Source organism: Amaranthus tricolor, chromosome 13, assembly GCF_026212465.1.
Source record: "Amaranthus tricolor cultivar Red isolate AtriRed21 chromosome 13, ASM2621246v1, whole genome shotgun sequence".
Lineage (NCBI taxonomy): Eukaryota > Viridiplantae > Streptophyta > Magnoliopsida > Caryophyllales > Amaranthaceae > Amaranthus > Amaranthus tricolor.
In genome coordinates, this window is record NC_080059.1 from 5,064,806 (window position 1) to 5,079,729 (window position 14,924).

Consider the following 14,924-nt stretch of genomic DNA (forward strand, 5'->3'; position numbering starts at 1 on the left):
ACTTCCCCACCCCAATACACTATAACGGGATAATGATCCATATTCTGCAAGTACAAACATATTTTTCATTTGATTTCACATACACTTAATTGTTGAATGTGAGTAAGGGAAGTGTAAATTTGAATACAAGAATTTGTGATATTAAGGTATTACAACACTTGTTAGAAAGTTCATTTCACCCCTAGTAGCTAAAAATAGCATGAATATATACAAAAACCATTAAACTAACCCTACAAAGTAGACCTGGGAAAATTTGATCGGACCCGAAAATGAACCCGGGACCCGACCCGACAAAACCCGAACCCGACCGACCCGAAAGCGACTTAATCCGAAACATGACCGACCCGATAATTACCCGACCGAAAACCGACCGGAAACCGACCCGTTTTGACAGATATAATATCAATTTTTAGAGTAATTTCAATGTTAGAATTCATTTCAAATAAAATTTTAGTTTTCAAAGTATCTCAACATATTGAGTATATCACTTGAACCCTATAACTCATCAATAGATATCAAAAAACACGTATTTAACGTGTTTTTAGCCATCGTAATTATTTTTCTTTAAAAACTGGACGTTATAATCATCTTAATTGAATACATGTATCTTGTTAAATCAGTCAAATGAGCTTTTAATTCTTCTACATTTCAGTAAGCAAATCAATATAATTTATACGAACGTTTCGCACGTTTGAATGAGCTTTTCAAAAAACGAATGTCGCTACCCTAAATTATAAAACGCGTATCTTATAAGACGAAATAAGTACTTAGTTAGTTGTATATCTTTCCAACATGAAAATTGTGAAGATAATTTTAACGTCATTTTTATCTTATGTTACAATTATAATAAACAAAATAACTTTTATAAAGCGCGTATCTTACAAGTCTTTCAAAATAAGTATTAATTCCCCTATTTTTCTTGCACTTAAATGAACCTGACATACCAACTATTTTTTGAAAATCGTACATGTAATTTCTCTAATGATTTTTTTTAGACATTTTAATGATTTTTTTTTATGTTGAATTAGTCGATTGGATATTCTAATGTTTTATGGTAACCCGTTGGGTCAATCCGAACCGACCCGAAACCCAGAGTGATCCGACCTGAAACTGACCTGATCCGAAACTGACCCGACCTGAAAATAACCCGACCGAAATTGATCCGACCCAAAACCCGACCGACCGACCATTTTCCCAGGTCTACTACAAAGTAATAAACTTTCATTGAAGCATTTCATCAAACACTTTATATGCATACAAAACAAATCCTAAAATTCAATTACAAATGTGTAAAACGTAAGCATAAATCATGAAAACAATAGAATGTAACAAACATTTAACGTTTTTATAACTTCAATTCAAAACAATAATGAACAAAATAAACAATTTGCATATTGAACAAAAATTAGGGTTTTATTCATACCTTAAATGAGGATGAAAATAAACTAGTACACAAGGAGAAGATGGGAATGTAGTTGATTAGTTTAGTGGAATGAGAGTAATTGTAAATTTAAAGTAAATGAGAGTGAAGAAATTTTTTTTTTTTAGGGTTATACCGGCAAGAAGCAAGAAGAGCAAAATGAATTGTGAAAAATGTCGAAGGAAGCTGCTGTTTTGTATTGATACCAAACCGCCACTTCAAGTGGCGGTTTACTCCACATATTAATTTTTTTTTTTTTTAAAAAAAAAATTCACTTAACCAAACCGCCATCTCAGATGGCGTTTTACTTCAGATGCATGAATAAAACCGCCATTTCATGTAGCGGTTTTATTAAAAAAAAAAAAAAAAAAATTTCTCAAAGCAATCCTATGTGGACGGTAAACTTGGAAATACTTTCCCATTTTAAGGAAAGTGGGAATTTTTTTTTATTTTGGCCATAGATTGGGAATAGATTCGTTAACGTCTCATGTCAAGAAAAAAAAAAAAAAAAAAAAAAAAAAAAAAAAAAAAAAGTTCGTCTTGAGACCGTTTCATTTTGAGACGGGCTCAGCCTCATATACTAGTCTTTCCTCTTTGATTTGCATTACAGAGTAATATTATTATTCTAAAAGAATGGAAATAAATGAAGAAAGAGAATAAATTGTATTGATGGAATTAAAAGAAAGTTAAAATGTATAGATAAGATTAAAAGAAATTGGTAGGTCATTGTCTAGAAATAGAAATGATGCAAATTAAGTAGAACGGACCAAAATGAAAAATAATGCAAATTCAATGGAACGAAGGAAGTAATTATTTTATTTTTGCAATTTACCATTTAAAATTGCAAGGGATTACTTTAACACACTAATATACATGAGATCGTTTCATTTAATAATTTGTGAAGGAATAAATTCATTAATGTGTCGATCTTATGAGATTATTGTTATTGGGTTGGGCCATATATATTTAGTGCGTTAAAATGATCATTTAAAATTTTAAAGTAATTAATTAAAGAAATGAACTAATGAAATGAGTTATCTTATGGTGAGACGGTCTCACATAAGTCGAACTAAAATGAAAAGGGTTATATTTTGTGTGTTTGCTAAAGAGGCTTGAGCTTGTTTTACCAATGGACCAGTTTAATGCTAGTTCTTTCCGGAACTAAATACGTGCTATATTATATGCTTATGATAGTACAAAAGCTCCTTTGTATGTTTGTTTTGCTTGACGTCTTTGGAATGTTTGAAATGATAGATTTTGGAATGATAATTCAGTGGATGTCCAGCCTCTTTTTTCACAGGAACAAGCTTATGTTCAATGATCGTGGTTTGTTAATGATAAATTTCGACGCATCTAAAAAGTCATATGTGTGAAAGCTATTTCTTAGAATGCTTTATATCTAAACAAGTAGTGGTTTAATGTAGATGAGCAAGTTTTAAGGAAACTAATATGTTTGGTTGGGGTGGTATTCTCAAAAACCATATAGGTGAAGTATAAGCAGCAGTATCAGATTTTCATATTAGAGGCGAAAATTATTCAAGCATTTTAGAAGCGAAAGCTTTGGAATTTGCAATGAAATGGGCTATTGATAATGGAGTTAAGCTATGTTTTGAACTAGACACGCAAAGAGTTGTTGAAGCTATGAAAAATTTTAAAACTGATATTTCTGAATTTGAGTTATTATTAATCGTTATAAAAATCTTATTAATGATTTTATATCTTGTACATTTTCTTTTGTTTTTACAGAGACCGTAACAAGCAGCACATATGCTTGTTTACAAGTCTATTGATTTTGGTTGTTGTATGATATGGATGAAACTTCTTTCATCCAATCAAATATTTTGAATGAAATGAAAAGACAGTTTCCTTTTATCTCAAAAAATAACATATTCAACTGGTGTTTGGCTAATGTTTGTTGGTTATTATCTTGTTTGAATTTTGATGATAGTATTAGTTGTTTTTATTGCTTTTACACTAGCTTAATGAACTACATGTTTAGAGAAATATTTTATAAAACAAAATATATTTGAGTAATTGGAGATGGCATATTCACGTCATAGACTAATAATGATATCTTTCAACAGGCTCTTTTTGTCCAGCTACTAATTTAATTTGTTTATTTAGACTTTTTGTTACTCAACTATTTATTTGTTTATTTGTCTTTTAATTATGGCTTAACAGCTTAATATAGTTTAGCTTGTGTTGTAATTTGCAAGTAATCTTTCATATGTAGGCTCAATGTTACTCATCACTCCTTTGCATGGCTCTCTATTTGAGGATTTATTTGACTGCAGGGTAGAATATAGTATGTTTTTTATCTTCTCTACTGAACCAAAACTTTGTCTTGGATACTTGGTTGATGACTATAACTATAACTATTGTTTATGAAAAAAAAATTCAGCCAACAAGCGAAAACCAAAAAGCTAACCAAATTAGCGTTAATATGGTAGCCTAAAAGCCAGCTGATTAGCATTTTTCAAACATTTTTTTATTTTAAATTTTTTTAATATATTTGTATATTTGTCAATTCCAAGTATAAATCTTAACAATGGCCCAAAAAATCTTAAATTTGGTACAAGAGTATTAATAAAAAAAACTGAACCGTAGACTTTAAGAGTGCAGTGGTTATACCCATACAATCGTTGCGTATAAATTTTTGTGATATATTTTCTCCGTTTTAATTTTTTCGCAATATTGGAAAAATTTATAGAAACTATTCACTTATCTCCTTTGATTTATGAATAATTTGTAATCTACAAGTTAAAACATAGTCAAGTGAGATCTTGTATGATTCATCTTGTTGCAAAGATTATTAATATCAAATTTTTATAATTTTTTATTATACATAATTGTAAATATTAAAGATTAAATTAGTGTATTGGACCGTATAAAAGAATAAACGTTGCAAGTATTTTAGAAGGGAGGAAGTATTATTAGAATTTATTAGACAAGTATTGTTGAAAATTTAATTTTAAGAAAAAGAGGTGCAAATATTCATTAAATATTAGCAATATTGCAATAATATTAAGTTGACTTTTTAATGTGGTGAGTTTCAACTATATATTTTTGTTTCAACTCAAGTTTTTGTTTTTAGTGAGGGTTCTATTTTAATCATAAATTATATTAATTTTACTGTATAATAGCAAAAAGGAAGTTTGAATGTGAGCAAGTTATTTATCTTTTTTTTATTGGATAGTATTAATGAAATTTGACTGATTTGCATTTTTTACACTTATCATATTTACAAATGTATATTTTCGGAAAAACTCATACATTAATAGATGCAATAAATAACAACTATTCTAATTACACAGTTGTATATAAATACACTGTTTAAAAAGTTATAATGGGAAATATCAATATACTGTGTAGAACATTATATATTGTCTGATAAAATTTTAGAATTACTTCACGTCGAAATTATATTACAGAATACATTATATTTATTCCAATGCAATTGGAATTACACTATTTAGAAAATTATACAATAAAATGCCATTGCGAATAAAATTATACAACAATTTAGGAAATTACTTAAAGTTATTATAACCTTTTTTTCCATCAATTGTTATTTAAAACTAAAATGACATAAATGTATGTTTGGATTGGGCCATTTCATTTGAATTGATGAAATTGGCCCAATTCCATTATCTGACTAAGCTGAAAAATTGAAATTGAAATTAGTCCAATTTCATCACAATTCCAACCCAAGTAAAAAACAAACTCTTCATTTCCAACCCATAACTTCCCTAATTTCAATTCCTATTCAGCCCAAATATTTTTTATTTTTTTTATATTAAATATATATTAAAATTGCTTATCTTGGAAAATATTTTGACACTTTGGCTATTATGTAAATTTTTCATATTTTTTTTGCTTTTCTTTTCAATTTTTTTTTTTTTAAAAAAAGTTCAAAATGGGCCCATTTAAGCATTTGGGTCGACCAGTCTAAAAAACTACAAATGACTAGTGAATAGGATTGGACTTCATGTCCACCAACAAGAATCAGCCATAAATCCCTTGGGAGTAAGAAAATTTGAAAAAAATAAGATTATTTAACAACTTTATTCAAAAAATAAGCTTCGTGAAAACTTTATTCCCAAAATAAGTGTCTGTACATCCAAACCTACGCTTGGTGTAATGTCACTATTACTAACAGCGAAATAAAAAAAAATTAGTAAAGTCTCAAGTCGCTGTTACTAACAATGTTACTAACAGCGACTTTAAGGTTGACTGGTCAACTCCTTAATCTCGTAGGCTGGAATGAGGAAATAACTGAAATGACGAAAAAGAAACTTAAAACGCATTAAGTCACTGTTAGTAACAGTGACTTGAGGCTTTACTAATTTTTATTTTTTATTTATTTTCATTTTTTAATTTTTTTTTAATTCGCGGTTAGTAACAGCGACATTACACCAAGCCTAGGTTTGGATGTACGAACGCTTATTTTGGGAATAAAGTTTTTACAAAACTTGTTTTTGGAATAAAGTTTTTACAAAGCTTGTTTTTGGAATAAAATTGTTAAATAATCTTATTTTTTTCAAATTTTCTGGGAGTAATAAGGTTTTAGAGGAGTAATAGCTAGTTACCATTTACTCCACAAATTTTTGTGATAGACGGTCTCTCTGATAGATGCATTAAATATATGGGCTAAATAACCCAACTAATAAAAATTAAAGTGAAAATAAAAATATAAACTTCTTGTTTTGAGGTTGCTTCTTTGGAAAACGGTCTCTTATAAGAGTAGTTGTTTACTCTGGTAAAGCAACTACTTTTGCTTAACAGGTAGCAATGGGCCCGTTTGATCAACGGTAATAATTAGCACAAATTCTTGTGAGTGGCGATCTCTTTGAGAGACCATCTCTAATTGGACCAACCCATTATATAATTTTTGAAATATTGTAAATAAGCATTAAAAATAATGTAAGTAAACATTTAAGATATTAAAAGTAGGCATTAAGGATAGGTAAGTAAGCATTAAGAATAATAAAAGTAGACATTAATTTTTAATGGGTTGGGCTTAAAATATATCTCTCAGACTAACTGAATAATTAGTGGCAATGGAAATAATTTTGTAGTGTAAATTTTCATGATATGTATCATGTCATTCCCATGATAATGAACGTTTAATCATTAAAAATTTAAATTTAATATTTTTGATTGAATGTAATTACAAGGTTATCCAAACAATGTTATAGAATTTAAATTTGGGAATTCAAATGCCAATATTTTTCAAACAACTATGTGGATTTGAAATATAGGAATTCAATTATTTGATTTCCAAACGAGATTGAGGAATTGGAATTGGAATTTAAATCCATAATTTCAATTTTTTGAATTGAATTACAAAAATTCAAATGAAATTCGTGTTTTCAAACGCTACCTAAAATTCAATTAATTGATCTTTAAACTCGGTCATTTACATTGTTAGACTATCATAAGAACAATTTTGAATTTAGAAAAAATGTAAAGTATAATTTTCATTCTAAAATTTTATTAAAATATTAATATAATTAAAAATCCGTGCATTGCACAAGTTTGTATCCTAATTTACTATAATTATACTCAATGGAATTACTTGTTCAATGCATCTACTATTATTGGATTTTTTTTATTTATTTGATGAAAAACAAATGGCATATAGTGGCCAGAATGCTGGTAAGTGGTAATTAATTGGTAAAGAAAGACTAATATAAGTAAATCAAAAAATGTAGACAAATCGGCCTAAACGAGATATCAATGCTTAAATATCAAATACACGCAACTTTTTTTTTTTTTTTAAATTAATTTGTTTATTATTATTGATAGCAAGCATGCCAAGCAACATAAATACAACTTAATATAGATCAGAAACACATCTATAGCTATCTATTTTTTCCATCAATAATCTCAATTTTTTCCCTCCAATCTCTCGATCCAACCAAAATGTTAATATTAATATAATTATATAAATACATAAATTTATGATACAATATATCCAATGCAGCATTATTCAAGAGATAATCTTACCTTGTATTATTTTCTACGGAATATATTAGTTGAATGAGCCTAACCACGATATTATACCATTTTTGGTTGACATTGTGTGAGTCTGTGAGATGTATACTCCCTCCTATTCGTTAATTTAGGAATATTTTTTTATTGGATCAATTTATTGATTATGTTTTATTTTTATTTTTATCATTTTTTTTTATCCTTTTACCCTTACTACAACTACACAATAACACATAAATATTAATGCCCTTTATGGAAAAAGAAATTTTTCCACCCACTTTTAAGTGGTTTCCTATCCATCTTTGATTTTGGTGCAAAACCCAAATATCCCTTTATCTATGAATAGGAGGGAGCGACTCTTGTAAAACACACGATGTCAATTACGGACTTACGGTGATTCGCGATTCGTATCTTGTCTGTCTGTCCCATATGGTAGCTTGACTCGTACGGTATAGATGTTTGTTTGGGTTATGGTTCATTTCGGATCACGTGTTTTGGGTTGATTTAAAATTGAATTTTGTTTTATTTATTTTTACATAATTTTAAATCCGTTTAAAAATTGGATCAGATAGATACGATATTAATTACAAAGTCGGATAAATATTAAATCGTCAAATTTGTTTTAAATTAAAAGCGCTTATGGTCAACTGAGCCGAGCACAAAGTAAAACAAATATTTTTAATCAATAACCGTGATTTGTAAATCACCACTAAAAGACATAAAGAATAATATTAAAATAAACAAACCAAAAAAAATAAATTAAAATAATAAAACTCTTACCCTATCACATCTTACCACTAAGGGTGATTTATTAACCTTACAAATAACCGTTATTAATTAAGATCTTCTCCAAAGTCAAACGAAAAGCACAAATTAAAGTCAAACTACATACTTCGATATATTTAACTCAACTAGATTTATACTTTCTTCATATATTAATACTTGTTCATTATATATTTTCACACTATGTAAGATACTAATTTGATCCTTCATATATTTTATTAAAAATATAACTACTTATATAAAAATATTATGTGATACTCCAAGTTGACCAAATCCAATAACAATATTTTTTAAATATTAATAGTAATTAATAAAAATTAACGTAAAATCCAATGTTGTGCAATGAATAATATTGAAATTGCACAACTAAAAATATGTTATTCAAGATTAATTAAAATATCTTAGAAAAATCAATAAAATTATGAGATTAATCTAGGATATTTGTTCATTACCATAGACAATTAATTAGAGGATATATATATATATATATATATATATATATATATATATATATATATATATATATATATATATATATTAATTTTCATAGTTTTTTTAGTTTAATTCTCATGGTTTTACATCAAGTGATTTTTAATTTTTTTGATTATATTTTAGTGTAATATATACATAAATTCTCATTTAAGATAGTTTTTTCATGGCGCAGTCTAAATTGGACTAATTAAATAGTCCAACGAAATTAATAAAATCATTAACATTTGTATATTCACTTAATATATTGTGTATGTTTAACATGATATTTTAGTTTTAAAGATTAATTGACACTTAAATATTAAAACATTCATAAATTTGAATTTCTTATATGAACTTGTCTAATCGTGAAAAGACTAATACAAGAGTTACTTAATAAATAATTATGAAGTATCCATTGTAGCATCATTCAAGAGATGCATATCTTACCCATTTGTATTTTCTACAAAATACATAAGTAGAATAAGCCAAAAAACTAATTATCATGATATTATACCATTTTTGGATATATTGTGTACAATTAATAATTTTTATAATATTTTGTGTGCCTATAAATACCACCCACTTCATGTTACATTTTATAAATAAGCAATCCCATTCAATTTAAAAATCATTTACTAGTTTTTTTATGCTAAAAAATTGTTTTATTTGGTTTAAAAATGTCTCATTTCTCTCAAATTGTTTTAGGATTTGTTGCTATCATGGCCTTAGTGACCATGGTAATTGCTCAAGGTTGGACAGATGCACATGCAACGTTCTACGGAGATCCGAAGGGCCGTGACACTGAAAGTGAGTTTAAACGAATTCAATTTAACCATTATTTTATTTGATTTTATAATTAAATGTTTTCCTCCTAATTATTAATTTTTTATGAAAAAACACTAAAAGGATAAAGGATTTAATAATGAAATACTAATAGATTACTATCATGAACTATTGGTAATTAAATTATTTTAGTGCAAGACTAATCTTTGGATATTAATGTGGATTTTTGTTTTTTGGTATTTTAAATTTTGATTTTTAAAGTCATGTGATATACTTTCTTTGTTCTATAATATATGCAATACAAAAAATATTACATTATTTATTTATTAAATTTAATTTGTGATTAGTATTTGATACTTCTATAAATTAAAACATATGTATTGGACTGCATAAAAAGACAAAAGTTATTTTGAAACAGATGAAGTATGTCTGAATATAAAACTTGTCAAAATAATTGGAAAGATAATGTTTTGAAAACTAACAACTTAAAAGTGAAAACTATTTCTTCAGATTTCCTATTTTTGGTTTTTTGTTTTAAAAAATAAAAACGAAAAAATAATAATGAATAGACTCATAATTTCTCATTTTACGGTCGTATTATTGTTGTCCTATAGTTTGTTTGCTAATTGTTATACAAAACTTATGGTAAAAAATTACACTCCATCAACTATTTTGAGTTACCTTATTAATTTCCCCACCAATTTCTTTAAATTCAACATTTTTATGATTTTTCTACAATAATCTCTTCTATTAATTAATCATCATGAATAATCTCAATTTTAGGGGTTATTTGCCTAGAGTAAACTTAGGTAACCCGTTGATCTACTATAGCAAGTTTTATTTTAAAAAAAATAAATTAAAATAAAATGCCAAAAAAAATTAATTTTAAATGTTAAAAAAAAAATTCTGATATTTTTTATCATTCAATGTCAATTTTCAAAAATTTTCTCTAATTTTACATTTATTTTTAATTTACTTTTTTGGTGAATTATCTACTATAGCAGGTTAATGTGTTAACTAAGTTTACTCTAGTCAAATACCCTAAAGTTGAAATTATTCATGGTTAATCAATAGGTGAGATTATTGTAGAAAAATTATGAAAATTTTAGATTATTCATGGTAAATTTTCCTTTCTTTAATTGTTATCCAACATTAATATTGTCTTTTACTTTTAATGTTATTGTAACAATGCAATTGTTCTCATTTTTCTTAATTAATCTTTGTACTATTTTTCTAGTTGCTAATTACGTAGATCGACTGAGAGTATATCATATATATATATATATATATATATATATATATATATATATATATATATATATATATATATATATATATATATATATATATATATATATATATATATATATATATATATATATATATATATATATATATATATATATATATATATATATATATATATATATATATATATATATATTTATTTATTTATTTATTTATTTATTTCAAGTTTCTAACTATCAGTGCTGTTCCGTTTATTTTTAGGCTTCATAACAAAAGTTAAAAAGAATTCTAAAAATTTAAAGCATAACGAATAATATAATACATCTTTTATTTTCTATTGTTGATATTTAAACTACTTTATAAAAAAACACTAAAAATTATTAGTTGGCAAAGAATTTAAGTTATATCAAAATATAATTCAAATTAATATTACTTGCTTCGTCAAAAACATCACTTATATACATAAAAATAAGATTTTTGGACACTAAAATTTTGGGGCCTTGAAAAGTAGGCTGGTAGCCCGCTTTATCCCTACTAATCGATAACCATGCTAACTATCAGCTGAATTTTTATTTTCCCCCCACAATTCATATACAATAATTAAAATTTAACTAATTATAATGATAATTTTTTGTTTCAATACATACACAGAGGGTGCATGTGGTTACAACACAATCACAGAAGGGTATGGGTTAGCAACAACAGCCCTAAGTGAAGCATTATTCAACAATGGTTCAACATGTGGTGCATGTTATGAAATCCAATGTGTAAACTCAAAATGGTGCAAACCCGGTGCTGGATCCATCAAAGTAACTGCCACTAACTTATGTCCACCCTCCACAGGCCCATCAGCCTGGTGCAATCTTCCCTTACAACACTTTGATTTAACCCAGCCCATGTTTCTTACCATTGCTGTTTATCAAGCTGGGATTGTACCTGTTCAGTATAGGAGAATTCCTTGTGTTAAACAAGGGGGGGTTCAATTTTTTATGGGTGGAAACCCTAATTTTTTATTGGTTTTGGTTTATAATGTGGGTGGGGCGGGTGATGTTACAAATATGAAGATTAAGGGGGGGAGTAATGTTTGGGTACAAATGTCTAGGAATTGGGGTATGAATTGGCAGTCTTCTGCGGAATGGTTAGGACAAGCTTTGTCTTTTCAAGTTACTATTAGTGATGGAAAGAGTTTAGAGTTTGATGGGGTTGTGCCCTCTAATTGGCAATTTGGTAAGTCCTATCAAGGAAACTCTAATTTTTAACATGTGATTGTATTTTTATAATATAATATATAATATATGAAGGAATAATTATTTATTATTATGAGTTATTAATCTAATTGTGATTTTGATATTAATTTTGTCATCTTTATCATCAACCCAATATCCCGCTCGAAAATAAGGTCTGGTTGAGGAAAAGTGACGGACCATTCATGCTCATACTTCCTTTAAAGAAATGACTAGATTTGTGGTTAATTTTATCCAAAAAAGTAAGAGCCCTCCTTAAAGAGGAATGTGAGTGACGTAAATGCCTCAAGAATACTAAAATTACCTGCAGAAAAACAACATTAGCAATTCATCCGTACTAATATTGTTCAATTAATTGAAGGACACTTGGCCTTATACTTGCGATGTTTCGTCATTCTAAACTTTTTTTTGTCATACTTTTAAAGTAATTTGAGACCAAACTTTCTTGAGTTATCACTAATTATATATGTGCTTCACGTTTTAACAAAAGTTCGATGGTTAAATTATACATAGAATTTATGATGAAATTAGGAGACATAAAGAAGATTATCATAACGTATGTGTAAATTTTATAGTATAAATTAGGAATGGCAATAAATTGAATGTGGATCGAAAATCAAAAAATTTATATTCAAACATGTTTTCTGAAAAAGGACTAAATTTAAACTCAAATTCATATCTAATAGTTTAGATATATGGTGACTAATAACTCGTGATATGGTTACTTATCACCAATACTAGTATACTTTTTTATGGAATGGACCTATTTTTATACTTTTCCCTCTTATCTATTCAAGGAAATTCATATCATAAAAAGGTCGTAAAAATGTATGAAAATTCATAAATCGTACTCCCTTCACTAAAACCAAATGTTAAAAGAGTGAGAGCAGTTTTTAATACTCTTTTTATCACTATTTAACCCTGAAACTGAAAATGTGCATGAAAAATAAGTTCCACATAGTTTAAGAAATCAATTAAGCTTGTAAGTTACAAATTAATTAATACTCATTTATAAATAACGCCACTAAAATTATATTTTATTAAATTACCGAGTAAATCGAGAAAAGAAAATAATTAGGTGATGAGAGTAAAGTCTAAAAAGTAGTACTTGTTATCTAACTGAAATAATATTCGATTTTCTATAAAAAAATATATATAAATTAAAAATTATTTAAATCAATCAAAAGTTTCCAAAGACTTGTGATCTTGTTGCCATATTTGGCAAGACGTTTAATTTAATATAATCAAGTAACTCCATATATGTTATTTTGAGATTTTTTTGCTTCTTTAGAAAATTAGATTAAAAAGTGAGTAGGCTTATTGCTCTTAATAATTCAGTCAAAAGTATTAAAGTTATTTCAATTAATATATTAAATTGTGATTTATTTATATATATTTATAGTCCATAAAAAAGCAAGATTCTGTTACCAATTAGAGTTGATCCAAAACAAAAAGTTGCACACATTTATTATTATTATTGTAAACACTAAATAATAAGAGTTAGAATGGCTGTTAATCCATTTTTTTATACAGTAACTTCAATGGTTGGTAGTGGGATCACAGCAAATTCAAGGTGCCTATAATGGTTGGGATCATGCCCATGCTACATTTTATGGGGATATCAAAGGTGGCCAAACCATGTCTAAGTGAATACATTCCATTTCATTTCATTATGTAGGTGCCAACCAATTAGGTTGGAATTTAGAAGGATCGAATATACGTAATTCTACCCCTTGTTAAATAATAAAACTAATAAAAATGTTATTTTTGATTTATCGTTGGTAGTAGTAAATATTTTAAATTCAGTCCATTATAATCTAAAACCAAAAAAATATAAAACTTTAACGTGTAACTAAAACGTAATATTTCTACTTTTAACGTTTATACATAGTTCTTTGAATAGACATGTCTATCGAACACACATCTAATCTTAAGTTGAATATTTAGCTCACTCTATACTATTATCTTGAATACGTCAGTATATCATGTAGTGACTAAATTATTATACGAATGCATGGAATTCAGGGTCGTCTCGTTTTCTTTTGGACCCCAAAGCGAAAGATAAAAAGACCCTTAAAAATCTAAGGTGTAATATATAAATGATACAATACTCATTTTGTTTTGTATTGTTAATATTTTAACTATTTTATAAAAAAACCCCTATAACTCATATATTACATAGCAAAAAATGTAAATTATACCTAAATTTAATACAAGTTAATGTCAATATTGTATATGAAAAAAATATCTTTTAGGCCCTATAAAATTTAGAGCCCCTAGGCGACAACCTACTTTACCCTTGCTAATCGACTGCTATGTCATGAATACAGACGGTGCATGGTGCATGGTGCATGTGGTTACAAGGACTTATTCAAACAAGGATACGGTCTAGAAACAACAGCCTTAAGTACGGCACTCTTCAACAATGGATCTACTTGTGGAGCTTGTTTCGAAATAACTTTGTGTAGACTTGCAATGGTGCAAGAAAGGCGCTAGTCCGATTCGCTTTACCGCCACCAATTTCTGCCCTCCATATTACAAAGAAACACCACAAGCATGGTGTAATCCGCCTCGAAAACATTTCGATTTATCAATGCCTATGCTTCTTAGAATTGCTCAATATAAAGGTGGAATTGTACCTGTTCATTATAGAAGGGTTATATGTCAAAAAAAGGGTGGTGTTAAATTTGAACTTAAGGGAAATCCATATTGGTTAATGGTTTTGGTTTATAATGTTGGGGGTGTTGGAGATATTGTTGGGTTAAATATTAAGGGTGGCTCCCAATCTAGTTGGGTAAATATGAGTAGAAATTGGGGACAAAATTGGCAAACTTGGGCAAGGTTACAAGGTCAAAGTCTTTCATTTCAAGTTGTTACAAGTGATGGTAAGATGTCTTTGTTTAGTAATATGGTACCTAGGGTTTGGAAATTTGGTCAAACTTATGAGAGTAAGATTAATGTTAATTAATCTAAGGTTATAT

General features: G+C 27.5%; 2 protein-coding genes across 2 annotated transcripts; both read left to right on the forward strand.

The window, feature by feature from the left end:
- The first annotated feature begins 9,283 nt into the window (after positions 1-9,283).
- Positions 9,284-11,995, forward strand: LOC130797929 (expansin-A23-like). The gene is made up of 2 exons (XM_057660727.1): positions 9,284-9,475; positions 11,351-11,995. The coding sequence occupies exons 1-2, from the start codon at positions 9,346-9,348 to the stop codon at positions 11,956-11,958; spliced, it is 738 nt and encodes a 245-aa protein (XP_057516710.1). The 5' UTR covers positions 9,284-9,345; the 3' UTR covers positions 11,959-11,995.
- A 1,453-nt stretch (positions 11,996-13,448) lies between these two features.
- Positions 13,449-14,911, forward strand: LOC130798743 (expansin-A23-like). The gene is given in 4 exon segments (XM_057661842.1): positions 13,449-13,454; positions 13,507-13,589; positions 14,274-14,403; positions 14,405-14,911. Coding segments are annotated over 4 exon segments (726 nt in total).
- Positions 14,912-14,924: the final 13 nt, after the last annotated feature.